Genomic DNA, 18,988 nt, shown 5'->3' on the forward strand with positions numbered 1-18,988 from the left:
AGACCGAGAAAAGGAAGGGGGCTTGGGGCAGGAACTCTGCGTGTGGGTGTTTCTCCCCTGGGCGGATGCCTATTGTGTAAGATTATAGCTTTGTTTAAAAAGCATGAGCTACAGGTGCATAGCATGCATTCTTTCTGGTGAGGATGCTGTTTTTAATTACCCTTGTGTTTCTCCTATCAAAACACATGATTATATTACTTCACAGCAAAGTGCCCCAAAGGCCCTGGAGTGTGTGACAGACAGCAGACAGCTGCAGCTCCAGTGAGTGGGTGGGCCCAAGTGACTTTAGTTAGGAACATGGTTGAGGGAAGCAAAGCCCATGCCCACCACTGTCCGTCCCGGGAGGCCTGCGGGAGGTGGGAGGGTCAGCATATTTGGGGAGCATAAGGCTTGACTAACCAACTCCATGTGGAAAAAAGAAAGAGCTATCTGAGGAATGCAGTGCCACTGTCTTTCTGGGGCAACAGTGTGTAGTCTGTGCCGCTTCGCCGAAGTATCCTCCTTTTGGAGAAACAGTAATAGCAGAATAAAAGAGCAGTGACCGCAGCACACACTTAGTATTTATAAATGAACCTTTATTAAAGACACTTTATGCCATTTGTTAGACACTTCAATATTTTACATGTTTTCAATGTACACTGTACCAAAATTTCTATAAATAAATAACTCTGTACATAAAAAGTAATACTTCCTCTTTCACATTGCCTCTCAGAAGCAGCAAATTCACATATTTTGTGGAAGTAACATTACCCATCAACTATGGAGACTAGCCTTCTCAGCGTGCTTGCTCTGGCACAGTGATGGCCTCCGACACTCCACGGTGACAAAGGCCATCACTGTGCCAACACTTCCCCTCAACTTCTGGGGTTTTAAAGACTGAGTTTGTTTCTATGTAGTCTTTACTGCATTATACATTGGCACTCGCAAGATGGCTAGCAACAGGGCCCCAAAGTGCAAATACACCCAGGTCTAGGACTCAAGTCTTGTACAGTCCAAGCCCAGTCTCACCGGTAAGGAACAGTGTGGACAGGCCTGCTCAGCAGAGCTGACCCTCACTATTGGAAAATCCACAGCTACCAACACTGGCAGCCTCCGCCTCAATAAGTTACAAAGAACCACTGAAGGAGACGAGACATTTGCTTTTACCAAGTGAGTTACAAAGAAAGGCGAAAGGCAGTGCTTAATTGTTCGGAGCCATTGCATTTGGTGGATTAACAGCTCTCAATCTTGTCCTCACCTACAGACCCGTGCACCCTGCTCTACAGTGAGGCTGCCCACACCACGCCTGCATAGGTCTGGCCAGTGCACTCGAATCTGACCACTAAGTGCCACACAGCCAAGATGCCCTCCTTTCCAACCGCCAGCAACAGCTGATGTGTTTACCTGAATTCCAGCTGTGCGTTAAGGCACCAGAACGATTCCTGACCCTCTCCAAAATTAGACAGCAACCTAACGTGAAAATATCACCAAAAGCGGGACCCATGCGCTAAGGATTAAAATAGTCTCTGTAAAAGATATATAATATATATGAAATCTCTGAAAACTCTTATGTACAGTGGTATCAAATACTTTTTCTGCCCTTTGTACACAAATAGTCTCTTGCGTTTCTGAGCTCCAGATGCCACTCCTCTAGCCGACTGACTGACATTCCACACGGAAGTCGGACTGTCCGGGGTGACGTCTGGACACAAGCTTTCCACGGCCTCTCCTACCTCTTTCCTGTAGCGACTGCTTTAAGAGAGCTGAGGTAGATGAAGCCTAGCTTCTCGGTGCCAATAGCAGTGGTCCCCTCCGTTTCCCAGTGATCTGTCCTTTCAGTGGTACAGATTCAGGGCTGGAGTCACAGGCCTTGGGGAGGTGGCCATTGGAAACAAGCAAGTGCTGGGCTTCAGTAGATATGGCGTCTTCCATGAGCTCTGGGCTGCCTGAAGCTAACGTAGGAGAAGGCGTTAGGTCTATGCAGTCTGCTTCATGTAACTTTGCTAAAGTCCAAGAGGAATCTCCTGTTTAAAAAAAAAAAGAGGTGGCTCAGCCTATGCACCGTAACCGAAAGGCTCCCAGCCCGCCACCGAGGTGCCTCTAACACAATACACACCTTTCCCATCTGCAGACGCCACCTTGTTCTTCAAGGATGGCAGTATTCTGTCATGGTTGCTTGGATAGAGGGACCCCCCAGAGAGGGTATGAGACCCATCCACAGTCCCATTGTAAGGATGGTGTGGAGAATATTCCTGGTCATGCTGCCTGAGCTCTTGGCTGCTCGCTGTGTCTGGCTGCCCACTGTCTCTGGGCACAGGCTGGGGATGGTAGGCTTGTTCCTTGGGCTGGCTGGCTGTGTCAGTACTGCAGTCACTACATACAGCAGAGCCACTGTGTGCTGAGAGAAGAAGAGAATCAGAGGTCAACTGAAGTCTCCATTCCCTCTCAGAGGCACTATTGGAAGATGAGTCCAGCTTACCACTGCCTTCATAACCACCCTGTCTCTCCCCACCCCACCCCACCCCCCGGAATGTGTATGTGGAGAGGAGCTAGACTAACCATGTCTTAGTCTTCTGTGCCTAAGCATACATGTAAAATTAATTTCGAAGGCACACTCTAATCCCAGGAAAATGAGGGTGGGGAGAGGAAGAGGACCGATTTGCATTAGGCACCACACAGTAAGGAATCTTAGCAATCAGACAGTAAGCCTTAAAGAGTCCCGCTGCTGGCAGGGCTGCGGAGAGGGAGGGCTCAGTAGGGAAAGCACTTGCTGAGCATAAGGATCTGAGTTCAGGTCCCCAGTACTCCTGGAAATGCCAGGTAGGTGTGGTGGCCCAGCTAACTCAAGGACAGGGGAAGCAGAGGCAGGAAACTCTGGAGCAGGCTAGCGGGCTAGAAAATTGAATCAGTGAACCCTGGGTTTGAGAGAGAATCCCTGTTCATTACACAGGACAAAGCGTGACTGAGGACATGAGCTGAGTGACATGAGGAAGGCGCACTCTAAGGGACGGGCACGGAAGCCCAGCCACAGCATCTCAGGAGGCTGAGGACAGCCTGATCCACAAAGTGAAACCTTGTTGGGACAACAGTCCTGGTGCAAGGGCAGGTCTTGTCTTGTAAGTTCCTTATGTTAAGAAAACTCAGCCTTCAGCTCACCACATCATAGACTGACTTACCTTAGAGACACAGGACTCTAAAATCACACAAAATCCTGTTTATATTCTAAAACACAACTCAGAGACAGCGTGCGGCCAGTGATCTGCCGCTACTCTAGTTTACTAAGTCAACCCAGCTTCAGGGCCAAAAGCAACAGCGTCCTCTGACTTAAGTGTCTCCTACCTGTTGTATGTGGGGCAGCTGTCCTGTCGGCTTTCTCCGTCACCTTCCAGGGCTCTCTAGTGTATCCAACACACAGCTTGGGCTGCCTGCAGGTAGTGTTATGAATGTCGACCTCTGGGAAGAGGCTCGGGTCTCTCAGACACACACCTGAAACAGAGCCCTTACAACTTAGAAGCTGCTTAGATCACGCAGCCTGATAGCCACCAGACTACTGCTTTTCCTAGCACCTTGGCATCCACCCAGGGATTGGTTCCTATGCTCCTCCGAGATACCCAAATCCAAGGATGCCAAGTTCCTTTTCTGTGAAATGCTGTTTGCACATAAACTGTACACCTTCTCTGATAGACCTTAAGTCCTCTTCACTCATAGTACCTAGTCACAATGTAAAATGTCCATATAGATTCAGTATAGACAGTTTTTCTTTGCTAAATATTTTCAGTCTGTGGTTGGTTGACTTATACTTACCCCATGTAAAGTGCTACAGTCCTGTAAAAGCTATGGGCTGATTTGGGGGCCTGGAATGTCCTTTGCATATATTCTTTCTGGCAATCCTATCATATAATCCTTCTGACCAGAAGACAGAGTGTAAACCCAATGCAGGGACTTTCTGGAGGACCAAACGTTAAAAGTGTAGAACTTGCACACACCAGATCCAAAGCAAACTATCTTATCAATTAAAGGAAGGCCTGGCTCACCAAATGTGACACAGTGCCCAGACTACCCCGTGGAGAAAGGGAAAGCTTCATCCGGGACGAGGGGCAGCTGGTGCACTGTTCTGAACTTACCGTTGCTTTCAATGTGCCCGTTGGCCTGGTGACCACCCCCAGTCCTGACCACAGTTTCCTGCCGGTCAGAAAGGGTTCCCTGAGAGGAGAGGTAGCTTGGAACATCTGGAGGCACAATGGTTTCATCTGCAAGGAGCCAAGACAATAAAATAACAGGGCTGCCACAACAATAAATACAGATAACTACGCACTATCACAAGGTCACACAACAGTGGCTCACACACAGAAAGCTGTGCAGAGGCTCGGCAGCTGCTCATTCACCTCCTTTACACCCTGGTGTAAACATCATGGCAGTCAGACGCCTGGCTCCATGAGGAACAAGGAAAGGAAGGGCTAACCAAGACTGAGAGCCTAGGAACGATCAGGTTCATAACAGGCATGGCCCTAGGGCCTCTGAACTGCCAAAGAGGCCAGAAACTGCAGAGAGCAGCGAGTCCTTGCATGTGACAGTATTCCCATTTTCTGTTCTGTCCTTCAGAGCTAGCTTGCCGGGGGGGGGGGGGGGGGTGGGGGTGGGGGGATTGGGGGGGGAGGGGACATGGACCAAAGTCCCAACTCTACAGGCAGAGTCCATATTCCTAAACGTTCTAGAGACCTTTCAGGTTCTAGGCAAGCCCCTAGGCCTGCATCGTTTACGTCGGACTGCGGCAGTGTCACCCCATCTGCCCCCCAGCCCCCCAAGTCCGCTGTGTGCTGCTGACCTGTGTTAGTGACGCTGTACTCCTCGCTCTTCTTCCTGGTCTGGTAGATGATGCACACCCACACCAGCGAGGTCAGGACAATACTGCACACCACAGCAATGGTGAAGATGCCTACAGTGGTCCCATCCTTCCGGCAGCCAGGGGTAGGTAAAATGCTCAGCTGGCTATGTGCTCGCTCAGTGCCCAGGGGATTAGACATCTCACAGGTATACCGCCCTGCATCGTCTATCATCACATTCTGAACAACCAGCAGCTGGTTGCCTGGAGTGAAATGGTGGCGCTCTGTGAGGCTCAATGGACGACCTCCCTTAAGCCAGGTGATGCGTGGCGTGGGGCTCCCATTTGCTTTGCACTGGAAGGCCACTGTTTCTCCCACAGTTACCACACGGTCTTCCAGAGGCACTGCCAAGGATGGAGTTTCTGTGGGAAGGCGGTGGAAATTGCACATTTATTCTACGGGTCTCGCTTGCTGGAGTTATACGTTTTCCAGACAGGAGACAATCCCATGTTGTAGTGAAATGCTATCTGAGATCTTTTATTGGAGCACCAAGCTTTCCAGAAAGCCTAATGTGATTAAATCACTGCCATTCTAGGAACAGCTCAACAGAGCAAAGAACTAAAGCCCTACCCTATCCCAAACTGTCCTGTTACAGACCTTTGTTACTACTCCTAAGGTCATAGCCCAGCCGTGCGTGTGCACACACACAGACACACACACACACAGAATTCTCACTCAGACTAACATATAGCTCATTGTCTTTTATGAGCTGAAACTACTCGCTTAAAAGCAGCCCCCAAATTCAAACTAAATAGACAGAGTCTACCACAGGTACTCCAGAAAGCAGGTGCCTCTAATACTTGAGGTGAATCCCCACCCCACCCTGCCACACGTGCGCGAGAGCTGTCGCAGCGAACCTAAGACTGTGAGGGTAGCGTTGGCTGAAACCGAGCCTGCCGAGTTCTGGGCAGTGCAGCTGTAGACCCCCATGTCGTCTATTTTCACATCAGTGATGAAGAACACATCATCATCTGGCATAACATGCATGCGGCGCTCACGAGCTGCCGGGAAATCGGTGCCTCCATCCTTCTGCCAGGCAATCTGAGGGTTAGGGTGGCCCGTGGCAGCACACTCGAGGCGGGCTGTGGTGCCAGTCCGGATGGCAATGTCATGGGGTATTTTAGTGAATGATGGCAACACTGGAAAAAAAATGATAGGTAAAGCTATTTGGAATGGCTGCATACAAAAGGAAACTCATAGTAAACAGACCCCACTGTGCCCAGGCCTCAGTTCATTGTTACTCCATCCCACCCAAGAGGTGCCCAGCCTCTCCCCGTCACAGACACAATTCCCCTGCACCCATTCCCCTTAACGCCTTCCTATTGCTATAGCCTGGTGCTAAGCACTTGCGGAAGGCTTCTGATGGAGCGTTCTGCCTCCCGAAGCTCCACAGTAGTTACTACATGGGGAATCCTCCAGAAGTAGAAGTCTGGTGCTGACCTGCTTTAGTTAGGAGAGCTGGCCAACAAAACATTTGCTATTAGGGGATAGCTGGATGCTGTCACCAGGAAGAACCAGTGAGCTGGCTCACCTCTCTTGAGGAAACCCACTCTGGGTGGGGTCTATGGGGGCTATACTACCAGCCACACCCAGGCAAAAATATGTAGTTTGTTTGCTTCTGTAGCTTTAGTATCAATGCTGACACAGTGGACAGTATACAGACCTGATGTCTGAGCTACTGTGGTGGAGAGTCTACAGCTACTTGGTCTCCAAGAAACACTCTGGCCTCTCTTAGGCCAGCCTTGCTGTGGTAGAGTGCTTTGTGGTGTTGTACAATAGCAGAGAGCATGGAGGCAGTGTTTCAGGCCACCCACAAGCCAGCTCATCAGCCTAGTGTGGAAGAGTTAGCTACTGATGCTGTCCTCATCCCTCAACATACCACATCCATCAGTAGTCCAGAAGAAAGCCACCCTGATGGCCAGGGGCTGGCTCCTGAGTAAGAGAACCTTGTCACAACTTCCCTGCACACTGGACTGCCGGGCCAGGGGCTCAACCCACACCTGCTCTCCATAGCCTGTAGAGTAGCGGCTCTCAACCATGGGTCAACCTGTGGATCATGAACCCCTTTGGCAAACCTCTATCTTCAAAAATATTTACACTGTGATTCATAACCGTTGCAAAGTTACAGTTATGAAATAGCAAAGAAAGTTGTTTTATGGTCGGGGGTCAGCACAACATGAGGGACTGTAATTAAGGGGGTCGAGCATTAGGAAGGTTAAGAACCACTGTTCTAGAGGAAGTGGGGCAAACTGCCTCGCTCCCAGTTATAACATCTACCGTAAGGTCACAAGCTTCCTTAGAACCTAGTGATGCTTGGAATCTGGAAACCGCATCTCTTGGTTTATGGAAGACAAGGAACATAAAAATACAAAGCTTAACTCCACAATGTCACTTAACATAACTGGACTTTAAAAATCTCCCACCAAAAACAATGGTTCAATCTGTTAAACTTGGTCTGGGACAAACCCAAGGACTGGTACAAAGAAATGCACCCCTCGGCTCGTGTCTCTTCACACCAGTGTCAGAGAGGACAATTAGCAGTGTAGTTCGGCACAATCGATATTAAATGTTTTTATCGTCTCTAACAGAGAAGGCTGTCCTGTTTAGCTCTCCCTTCTGTCTCCACGGCTCACCAGTGGAACATGGGGACTCTCTGCTTGAGAAGCACGAGGTGCCATTTCCTTACCATTCACAGTGAGCCTGGCTTTGTGTGAGTATGTGGAGCCAAAGTGGTTTGTGATGATACACTGGTAGCGGCCCTCGTGCCCAAAGGTGACATGACGGAGGTGCAGGATAGTGGTATACTCCATCACTTCGCCGTCCTGTGCACGGACATGGGCAAAGTTCTCCATGTCTGCATTGGCCAGGACCTCATTGTCCTTTTTCCAGGCGAAGGTCATTGGTGAGCTGCTGCTGCTGGCTGCGGAGCATGTGAGACGGATGTCCTTGCCCACCACGGCCATGGTCGTCTCAGGCTGGGTGATGATCTGTGGCTTCGGAAAGTCATCTAGGGAGAGAACCAACGGTAAGAGCCCTGTTCTGTTCGGACACCAGCAAAGGTTCAGGCTGACCAGGAACTGGTCACTTGCGAGTCAGTTCCACCAGACACGATGCTAGCTGTGTATTCACAAATAGTTGTAATCACCGGCACAATCGATATTAAATGTTTTTATCATCTCTAACAGAGAAGGCTGTCCTGTTTAGCTCTCCCTTCTGTCTCCACGGCTCACCAGTGGAACTGGGGACATACATTTCCGACCTCTATGGAGTCCTTTATTCTAGGCATTTCATGAGACTTCTTTCACTTGGCAGATCATTGTCAAAATTCATCCATGCTGTGAGACAGACAGACTGGCCTAATGTCCCATGGCATAGCTACCTGCCTACTGTCTATGCATGGGTGTCTGGGTTGCTCCAGCTGGGGCTGTTATGAGAAACACTCTTTGAGCACTTGGTCAGAGCTGCTCCCATCCGCCTGGATGGATCCCAGGGTGAGCCCAGGAGCCCATACTGTACTGTCTACATAGCAAGGCTTCCTCCACAAAAGGACCTCCCCATCTCATCTGTTCTTGTCATCACCTAGCTTCATGCTGATTTCCTAGAATGTGTATGGTGGCCATTTCTGTTTCTTAGAAACAAGTGGGAGACAGGGAGCAGAGTTTGAACCTCTGATTTCCTACCAAGGATTCTCATGAACTGTGGGTGGGTCGTTCTGAGGGGATTGCTGCAATGCCCAGTGTAGCGCCATCACCAATGAGGGATCAGGTTTTATGCAAACAGAAGAGTGCCCTCCACCGGACAGGGGGGTAAGCCAAAGACAACTTAACTTGAGAAAACCTAAACAAGTTAATGAGTGTGGAGTCAATTAGCACTGGCTGTAAAGTGTGGCCTGCTCTAATGTGACTAGGGTGCTGTCTGCACAACCTGATTCTACCCAGGTAGCCAATGCACCAAGAGTCAGCAAGCCTGCTTTGGGGATTAATGCAGTGGGAGATAGAGGATGCTTGTCTTACCTCTAGCAGGCATAACTCACAGGGACACCCAGGCTGCTAGATGGGTCATAACTAGCATCGTTCAGGAAGTGATCCTGAAGCTCCGTGGGGCCACAGGGAACCACTGACATGAGGATCATGCATCCCCACTGCTGCTCAGAGCAACCCAGACAGATCTCAACGGTCTTCTCAGTCTTAGATCCCATCTCCTTAGCTAGGAGGCTATGCTAGTCCTGCCAGAGCTAGCCTGTGTGTATGTTTCAGCTGTTCCTTGTTCTCTGTGCTCTTTGTAACTAAACTTGGGTCCTGACTACCACTGGTCAAGAAGATGGTTAAATCTATGTTCCAGCAAAGTAGAGGAAAGAGACTCTCCCAGTGCACATTTCAGCGGGTTGGACAAGCAGCAAGAGTGCAAGTCAACATGGAGGAATTATTTTTACTGCAGTGGCTGTTCTCCTGAGACCTGCTCTTCCTGTGTTTAACCTCTCATTCTTAGAGCTGGAAAGAAATACACATTGAAACCCTATCCCCATGCACTCATTCACAGCCAAACCTGGGCCCAGGACCCTTCTGAAAAGATCAGAACTATGGCACTGTAACCAGTTATTTAGATTTGTAGCTAAACCTACCCCCTTTTAATTAAATATGTGTACTCGAAGAACCACAGAATGAGGCACTGTGCAGTAAATACATGTGGTTTCCGTGGGAAATAAATTGCACCCAGCAGCTGATCTGTAACCATGGACTACACTAACTAGGGTCACAGGAATCAGTCTCATGATGAGATGTTCTTCCTGGCCTCTCTGCCCTACATCAAAAACAAAACAAAATAAAACCTCAAGGATAATCTTACCACACACAAAGCTGTCTGGCAGCACTGAGAAAATGCTCTGGCCCTTCAGCGACTCTGGATGGGCACAGGTGGCTGTCACAAAGGCCTGCAGCATCCTACCCATTAGCCATGGGGGCAGCCACTTGAGCTGGCAGTCACACAGGAAGCTCTCACTGCTGATGTAGCTGAAAGAGAAACAAGAGGTGAATATTTAACAGACCATAAGGAAGGGTTCTTTGCAAAACATCACAGCTAATCAGCGTAGAAGGCAGGACATGCAGTTCCAAAGGGAATGCTTTTCCCTAGTGACCAGGGACAGCTCATGCACCCTCTGTGCAGATTTGAATAGAATATGACTTCTGATACAGAGCCCAAGATACAACATGCCAAACTAGCCCCAGAGAGGCATTGAGAATGCTGCTCTGAAGACCACAACTGGAACAGCAGCATCCATGTTCTCAGGGGATCAAAGCCCCTGTCACCCTGGGGATGCCTTCTAACCTGCTGTGACCTGGGATACATACTGTATGTGAAGGGCACTACCCACAACTGGCTCTCCACATTCTGCAGAGTGGAACAGCCAAACCGAAGCAGACTTTACTTAAATTCTGCAAGAAATCCCAAGAAATCTTTTCCTACATGGCTGCTATCTTTTTAATTTGGCAAAAGTATAATGTTTTAACTTCTAAGCTGGAGCCTCGCCGGTATACCTTCCTCTTGCCTGTGCTTACCTTCACATCAGTGTTACTGAGGAGGGCAGCAGAATGCTCAACTTTGGTTTTCTGAGGCTCCAACCAAAACAGAGAACATTTTCATTTTTTCAGCAACTTAGGTTAAACTTCCAAACAGAACTCAAAATGGCCATCCTAGCAGGCATTCCCTTCTCCAAGAGTCACTTGGGTAGTGACCCACCATCCAGCTGCCTTGATTCGGAAAGGCCTGGAGCCCTGAGTTAATGAGTGACACCAGACATACCCAAGGACAAGAACAAGAAAGGAAACATGGGCTTCGAGTCCTGAACGACCTGTGGTACGCAGGGACAAAGGGAACCCACGTGTACTAAGAAATCCTGAGCACGGCTTCTTCCCATACCAACAAATGAACTAGCTTTCTGTTTCCTCTCCTGATTTCTAATGAACAGTGAAGGTGTCACACTGGTGAAGGACAGGAGAGGTCACCACCACCCTAGACTGACAGCACAGTCAACCCCTCCTCTCTTCTCATCACCCACCTGTGGCCTCTTCAAATCACTTTAGGAAATACGTTTCCAAAGACTTGACTAATTTATCTCATAGCATGGTAACAGGGATGCTGTGATAGCATCCTGTGATAGATCCCTCTGTGACAGCAGTACCAGAGGAGGCATTGCACTTTCATTTGATGGGCAGGTAGTATTCAACTGGGAATATCTGAGGGCTGTCCTGCTGAGGAGTGACTGTGGTGGCAGAAGGCCATTCACACTACCCATGAGAGAGTGACCGATTCATACACCACACAAGGAGGCAAGTGTCACAGCAATGAGTGCTGTGTGGTGGCGGGCTGGCTGTCTCAGTCAAGGTAAAGGGCCAGAGGAACTTTCCATTGTCAGCTCCACTTCCTCACCTCCTCATCAAAAGGACACTTGTGTGTGGTAGAGCACAAGACAGGAAAGGGCCTAGAGAACGAAGCCAGGGCATTGCTGGGAGCCATGACAGGGATGTATTTAAATTTTAGCCACAGGAACAAGCTGGAAGAAATAAATCCCACCTCAACCTTTGATCAGATATATGTACAAAGAATCAGGCTTTGTACCACACTCAGTGTATACACTGGGTTTAGTGCTAAGGTCTTTAGCACCGAGAAAGAGGCCAGGCTAGATAACGCAAAACCATGGGAACCCGGAATGGGAAGGTTTTCTTAAGTGATGAGTACAGGAGCAAGGAACACAGGGAACAAATGACTGGAGCCCGACAGAAGTGAGAACACTAGATCCTAGACAACCATGGGACCCTGTAGTTAGAGGCAAAGGCCAGGCCGGTTGGATGGTGGGACCATGGCCACCTAAGCTCTGTAGATCCCAGTCTCTTCTTCAAACAGGCAGACAGGCAATGTTCTCTGTGGCCTACCCCCAACCATCCCAGTGCTTCATTGGCTTCCGTTGTGGATTTTCATGATTCCAACTCCAAGTGTGTTTCTCATCATTGTTTGTGGAAATTTACCCAGAAACTAAGGGCACAGGGTAACCTGTGTGATCTGCTGTGGAAGAAAATAATGGAGCCAAGGAAGCCTCGTTGTCCCATCAGAAGACTGGGCCCAGGACCAGTCATGGTTTGAGAACACACAGCAGTTAAAGGGAGACCAGGCAAGGGACCCAGGCTGAGCGTCCGGAATCAGGCCACAGAGACCCTGCCACTGTCCAAAGAACACCTTCAGAAACCCTCTCTCAATACAAAATAAATCTAAAAGATGAAAACTGCTATCCTTAAAAAGGTGCCGATCCATTGTATGGAAGAGAATGATACAGAACAGTGGACTCTGGCCTGCGGGTGTCTCTGTCTCTGTTGGTGTGGAGTTAGCAGCACACAGCTGCACCCATTTGTCTGTGTATTATTAATGCGGTCTGCTGTAATAACACATTTGAGTATTCATGACCAGCCCCTGTGACCCCAAAAGTCCAAAACGTTTACTATGTCAGCATTTCAGAAAGAATCTGCCACCCCCATCCAGAGCTAAGTCCCATCAGGCATTTTGCTTTTGAAGACAAGTCCTATCTAACCTATAAACAATCACAGCTATTACAGAAAATGAGCACAATGCAATTACAAGTCTCCCTTATCCTCAAGTCTCCACTCATGCCAGTAAGGCCATGGGTTCCCAGGTACTCACAGCTCTTTAAGGTTCTTCATCTTTGCAAAGGCATCAAACTGGACAGACCTGATTGCATTCTCTCCAAGGTTCCTGAAACAGAACACAGTACTTTGTGCTTAGAAACTATGGGCAGTTGTCAAATGTGTGGCCAAGTGAGGACACTTGGGGGTTTTTCAGGCCAGCCCTGGTTCACAGATGACCCACAGGTGCTAGCCATACCCCGTGTGCCAGATCCACTGGGAGAGGCTCTCGGGTTCTCCTGTTGTTGCAAGCACACAGAATGACTTGGGAGCAAACCAACCTAAGAGCAGCCTTGACGTTAGGTAGAAAACTGGGAAAAATTTTACCCAGAATAAAGGCTTACTTTGATTCGAAGATAAAACTAAGAGCCAGGAAGTAGAAGCATCCACTCCCAACCGCAGTGTGAACATCTCAGGACTAGCACTCCTCAATCAGTTCCCAGGTCCCATAGGCAAACACCCCAGTAGAAAAGTCCCAGCATGCACTAGGACAGGGAGCTGTTAAAGCGGGAGGAGTATTGCCTGGCTTTGCTAGAATAAAGTATCCTTATGAAAGTGGTGAGAGCTCAGGGACCCTTTAAGGAGTCTGATGCACGGTAATATAGCCCAACAGGTGGGAGGAAGGTGTTTGTTCAAATACCAATCACATTAATTGGGAGCACAGCAGCAGACTATATGCTCTGTGAGTGTTTCTGGCACAGGCAAAAGAAAGGCCAGAGTTGAAGCTGACTTATAATGAGAAGGAAGCAGATGGTGTTTCCCAACAGCCTGTTTCTCGGTTTACAAACAAGTGGTTAAACTGCTAGCAGACTTCCCCGGCAGCCACGCTTGGCAGGCAGGGCCAGGCAGGGTCTGGCAGGGTACTTACAGGTGTTCCAGGCTTTCCAGGCCCGAGAAGGCTCTCTTAGCCACAGATTTGATCTTGTTTCCAAACAGAGTCCTGTAGTTTCCAAACATCCAGGCCCAGGGCAGGTAGGTAGAAAGGGACCGAGAAGCAATTGAGAAAGAAAGCACACAATCAGGGCAGTGCTGCCTGACACCTGTCTGCAAGAGGCAGGTGCACTGCGGGCCTGTAAGGGGATTACAGGGCTGGAGTGCACAGGCCATCCCCACCCTGAAATGAAATGTCTCTAGCTCTATTACATTTCACAGTGATGACAGGCTGAAATTGCATGTTCCACCCAGTCTCAAGAGAGCCCTTGTAGTGTCAAGCGGAAATTGACATGGCCAGGCCATGCTGTCTGTCCTGGGACCACCCAAGGGGGTGGGGAGTTTGTTAAGGTAGTGCCCTTGCAGAAAAAAATAGGCTGGTTACTATTTCAGTGAGAAGTAGCAGGGTCAGAAGACAATATAAACTGGGACTAAAATCTGCCATCCACTTCTGTGCACTGCACTGTGGGCATAAAGGGTCCCAACTAACCAGCAGAGAACAGGAAGAGGGCATCCATCAAGATAGCCCCGTAGCTCTTTGCGTCTGCCATGCACTATAGTGGCCAGGATGTAGCTGCCCTGATGATATTTACCCTTCCCTCGGGGTCTGCAGAAGAGGCTCTGCACTGTGGCCCAGGTAGTTGGAAGGCAAAGTTCTTTCCTTTGCTTTTGAGGTGCATCAAAGGTATGCGCTAACTCAACACAAGAACGTGTCTGCTCAGGACACGACAGTGATGCTTGTTGAGCTCTGCCCCCTCGATGGTAATGTCTACCAGGGTTTTCTATCAGGCATCTTACATACATAGGCTGGAGGCCTGGGAAATCAGAACCAGCAAGTCCAGGTAGCAGTGGACAGGTGGACAGAGGAAGCTTCTGAAACCAAGCTAGCCTGGCTCACCTCTTCCCAAAGACAGGAGAAGCAGGGCTAAGATCTGGACTAGAGGCTATCTTCCACCTATGTCAGACTGATTCCCACAAGGGAAGACAAGTACTAGCCTGCCTGTGACCATGGCCGCGCCATCACCCACCATGTGGCCTGAGCTTCAGACTAACTGTCAAGGCTCTGAAGGGACACGGGGCAGAAACAGGCAGGACTGGAGGAGCACTGCCCCACATCGCAGAACAGCCTCCTACAATGCAAAGAACACAGAGGTGCCAGATCCACCTGCTCCTAAGGGCCCTGCCAGAGCACACCATGAGGACTCCTAAGTCCTGTTTCATTACAGATTCTGGCCCCAGGGGCCCCTGTGGTCAGTTCAGCCTTAGACAAAACCTACTGTTTCCTGACTTAGGGCAAACAGCCAATGGCCCTTCTATCTTCTCTCTCTCTCAGGCAATCTGGGTGGACAAGAAAACAATCACATCCTGAAAAAGACTTCCACAACTCGCAATTTGGAATTCTTACTTTAAATAAACCAAATGCCAGAAGCCCAGTGGCCATGTTCACTTTGGCTCCTTAGCCACAAAACTAGCAGCAAATAACAGCTCATGGGGCACTGAACCCCAGTGTGCCTGCGAGTCTGCCAGCTCCTGCACTTACTCAGATCCCACAAGCCGGGTACCATGTGCTCCAGGGCCTAGTAAAAACAAGCTGAGCTGTTTAGTGAAACCTCCCGTAAACCAGATCTAGGAAAAGCTGTGCCTTGTTTCATCCATTAAATATTAGTCACGTTGACCTCTTACAGTGAGGGCAGGCTGTTACTTCTAATGGTGACAACAGCAATAAAACAAATTCTCAAATTTTCAATTACACAGTGCCAATCATCCCACAGATAGGCTCAAACAGGCCCTGACCTCCTCTCAGCACACATCTGTGGCTCCCTGGACTGGAAGGGTGCTCCAGGGAAGAGGTGGCTAGACTGACCTCCCTGCTAAGGACTCAGACCAGGCAGTGATCTCAGATGTCACTTCTTAAACCCTCTTACACATCTGGCCAGCCCAGCCTTGTAGGCTCCCAAAAGTCATTTCAGTGCTTGCTAAAGCAAGCACAAAGGCACCATGTGTGTACAGAGTGGGGAACATGTCATGGTCGGCTTTGGATTCACGGCCTTGGAAGGAGCCATGGCATGGACAAGCCTTCCTCACAATGTGGAGTGCCCATCCTGACAGGAAGTCAGGGTCCCACTTCTGTGCACTCTCCCTATCCCCCTTTACGTGTGCCCTACACAGAATGCCCTCTTCCCCTCCTGATCAATGTCAGAGGTGGACGGGGGTCGGGCGGGGGCTGCTCCTACACAGGTCGCTCGAGGTTCTCTTGAAGTCCTTCTGTGAGGTCCAGAAATGCCCCCTCCCTCACAAGCTGGCATGGGCAGGCCCCCAGCAGCAGAACTGCACAGCATTCTGCAACTTGGACACGAGAACAAGTATACCATATCCAGGGGTACAAATCTGAGCCTGCCACCTGCCAGGGCCTGGGCTAGTTCCCTTCACTTGTCTCTGGAGCTCTAAAGGCTGCATAATGGAGCCTGCACACAGACATGTGCCTACCACAGCAGTGGACGAATTCTAGGAGGGCAGGGCAAAGACTCTCCAAGCTGAATTCAAAGTAGCTATGACTAGTGCTCTTGGTGATGGCTGCTTCTACTTGAGATTATAATTAACAACAAAAAGACTAACAAGAGCCTCAAAACTACTGAAAGGTACTTCACACATCTCTAGAAACTAAAGAAGGCAGCAACACCCCTCTGTGCAGAGGACAGAACATATAGGTGCTTTCAGATGGGCTGTAAACAGGACCAAGCCCAGCAGCCCTAAGGACCACCACACACGGACAGTATGAAGACTGTGAGAGTGGCCTGTGAGCCACGGCAGATTCTTCACGGTAGCCCTCAGCCTCTTCTCGGCACACAGCAGAAGGCCTGCTGCTGTCCTCTGTGGTCCCAGGACACAGGAGACTCAGGGGAGCTGCCTGAGTGGCACCCCTGCATCCCAGAGCCTGCGGAACTGCACACTCCCAGTCTGAAATACTCACAGCTTGCTGAGGTTGTCAAGCCCCGTAAAGGCACCACTGGTATCCTCGATTGTACCCGAGATCTCGTTATGGTCCAGGTCCCTAAGAAGGAGACAGAAGGCAAGTTCACCCACTATCTTGAGCTCTGCCTTTGTTCTCTACCATGAAGGGAGACCAGCCCCACACCCAGGCTTTCACTAGGAGACCCAAAGCATCCAGGTGCACCCCAGGGGGCCCAGCATCATGTATCACCAGAAGTATGGCCCTGAGAATGTCCTGTTTTTCTTTTTTTGTATACTATCAGTATGACCTTGCTTCTGCTGCTTCCAACAAAGCCAGCACGCCCACCAACCAATCTGGCTGGCTTCAGGGAGGGAAATAGTAGAGACAGCACAAGAAGAAGCCAGGTTTACACACACCTCTCTGAAGTAGACCTCTAACCCAAAAGATTCCTAACCATTCCTGTCTACTCTTAGCCACAGTCCTCTCTCGGGGTTCAACCAGGACACTGGAAGGCACGTGGAAGGAAGAGGTGGCAACGAAGGAGCTGGGTCCTGATGTTCCTCCAGGCCAGCCTGTAAGCCTAGGGCCTGCACCCTGCTCCTCGTGAGGCTTATGTAGCACTGGATACTGAGCCAGAGCACACATCTGGGTGCTGAGTCAATCTTGTGACCCACTTGCCAGGACAGGAAAAAGGAGGCCAACTACTCGGCCCCAGGCTGTCTGGATATGGTCAGTGCTTCAGCTTCCTCCCTGAGCTTCCAAGGGCAGGTCACACTGCCCAGCCACACGCACCTGGCAGCCAGACCCCCTACTCTCACATTCACTCTTTCCAATTTTTCACAGAGCCTTGGTCCCTGCACATCCCCTGCGAGAGCCCTTGCAGATATGGCCAAGAACAGAAAGGGATGCAGCTCTTGGCTCTGGGAAGAAGCTGGAAAGTCATTGCCAGCTGGGAGTGGAGCTGGGACGAAAGTACACAATGCTTGCTCTGACCTTCACTTTCCAGCATGAAGCTAAAAGAGAATGTGCTGCTGGAAGGGACCTCTCCTCTCAACGAGTCCCACCCTGTCATCTTTAGACTGAGTACAGCAGGGACCCAGACTGCGGCTCTGTGTGCCTGTCTCCTGCTCTGGGCCTTGCCTGCCAAGTTAGTCCTCTCTTTCTGGCCTGCTCAGCCTGAATGTTTCTGGCCTTTCTGTCCGGGCCTCGGAAGGGCTCACAGACTGACCTGGGCTCGGATAGCTTGCTTGGCACTAGCTCCCCAGCCCTGACTCAAACCTGAAGCCCACTCTGCCTGGTGCAAGTGAAGAGGCTTCCCTCCAGGCACAACGACAGGCTTGCTCCCCTAGCAGAAGACCAGGCTGGAGAAGAAAGCTGTGGAACTGCTACCACTATCTGTGGAAGACTGTGTGCCCTTCTGGGGCTTTTAGACTGAAGGCTGCTAGGAGACTGCCTAGAGTTTACAAGTGAAAAAAGTTCTATGAAAACTCCCAGAAAAGCACCCTCAGCAGCTTCTAGCAGCCTCACCCATCTGACCCTTCAAAGGACATGGTATTCTCACTTTCTCTTTCTTACACCACTCCTGAATGAGGACAAGGACACAGGACCCTCACTTCTATCTCTCTTGGATACCAGGTCCACTAAAGAGCTTCAAAGAAAGAGCAGGAAAGTAGCCATGGTACTGAGTTACCGAAAACAATACATAGGATTTAAGAACAGAAGACAGGACTGGGGGTGTGGCTCAGTAGAAGAGAATTTGCCTATTATACATAAAGCTCTGGGTTTGATCCATAGAAACCTTAGAAAAAAATTCTCAAAACTTACATCCAGGCCTGGAGGCTCACATACCTGTAATCCTAGCCCTTGATGCAGGAGGATGGCCACAAGTTCAAGGCCAGCCTCAATATATGAGCTTGAGGCTAACCTGAGCTAGAGAACCCGGTCTTTAAAAGCAAATGAACAAAACCACTACCCTACCCTCTCTAAAAGAGAAATAAATGAGAGGTTGCAGCCAAAAGAATGGAGCAGAGACACGCAGGACTGTGTGAATGTTGCTGCAGATACCCTATGTAGGAATGCTTTTCCAGACCCACCCATCCCATCCAGCCAAGTATACTGAGAATTATTGATAACAGTGATTTTTCAAGAGTCCTCATCCTGCAATAGGCACCACTGTGGGAAAGGAAGGATTTTTCTGCTCAGTAAAGGAGGGATTTAACTGTTCAGCAGTTATTTTTGGTTCTAGTCCTTGTTCCTGTTGCAGACCAGCTTACAGCCCAATTCTGACTACAAGCAAGCAAGAGGGAATCTCAACAAAGCAAGTGCTTTGCTGTGTGCTCTCCCATCTGGGGACCCCTTCCTGCTGTCACCCTCAAAAGCACAATTCTTACAAGACCCGCAGGCTCTTGAGTCCCTTGAAGGCGCCTTCAGCAATGTGACTGATGGCATTGTGACTGAGGCGCAGGATACTGAGGCTGCTCAACTCCGCTAGACTCTCCTCATCCAGCCGCGTGAGGTTGTTGAAGGACAGAATCCTAAGGAAGAGAGAGGAA

At 49.7% G+C, this 18,988-nt stretch overlaps 1 protein-coding gene across 1 annotated transcript in view; it reads right to left on the reverse strand.

Annotated features, from left to right (window-relative positions):
- Positions 1 to 554: 554 nt before the first annotated feature.
- The window catches only part of Lrig1 (leucine rich repeats and immunoglobulin like domains 1), a 97,285-nt gene continuing 78,851 nt past the window's right edge, over positions 555 to 18,988 (reverse strand). Inside the window, exons 8-19 of the mRNA XM_021164332.2 lie at positions 18,827 to 18,970; positions 16,455 to 16,535; positions 13,422 to 13,493; positions 12,552 to 12,623; positions 9,708 to 9,871; positions 7,549 to 7,869; positions 5,720 to 6,001; positions 4,805 to 5,224; positions 4,104 to 4,229; positions 3,319 to 3,465; positions 2,096 to 2,377; positions 555 to 2,003 (exon numbers count right to left, since the gene is read on the reverse strand). Coding sequence (XP_021019991.1) covers positions 1,759 to 2,003; positions 2,096 to 2,377; positions 3,319 to 3,465; positions 4,104 to 4,229; positions 4,805 to 5,224; positions 5,720 to 6,001; positions 7,549 to 7,869; positions 9,708 to 9,871; positions 12,552 to 12,623; positions 13,422 to 13,493; positions 16,455 to 16,535; positions 18,827 to 18,970 — 2,356 coding nt within the window. The 3' untranslated portion in view covers positions 555 to 1,758. The remainder of the gene's footprint in view (positions 2,004 to 2,095; positions 2,378 to 3,318; positions 3,466 to 4,103; positions 4,230 to 4,804; positions 5,225 to 5,719; positions 6,002 to 7,548; positions 7,870 to 9,707; positions 9,872 to 12,551; positions 12,624 to 13,421; positions 13,494 to 16,454; positions 16,536 to 18,826; positions 18,971 to 18,988) is intronic.

This window comes from Mus caroli, chromosome 6, assembly GCF_900094665.2.
Source record: "Mus caroli chromosome 6, CAROLI_EIJ_v1.1, whole genome shotgun sequence".
NCBI lineage: Eukaryota > Metazoa > Chordata > Mammalia > Rodentia > Muridae > Mus > Mus caroli.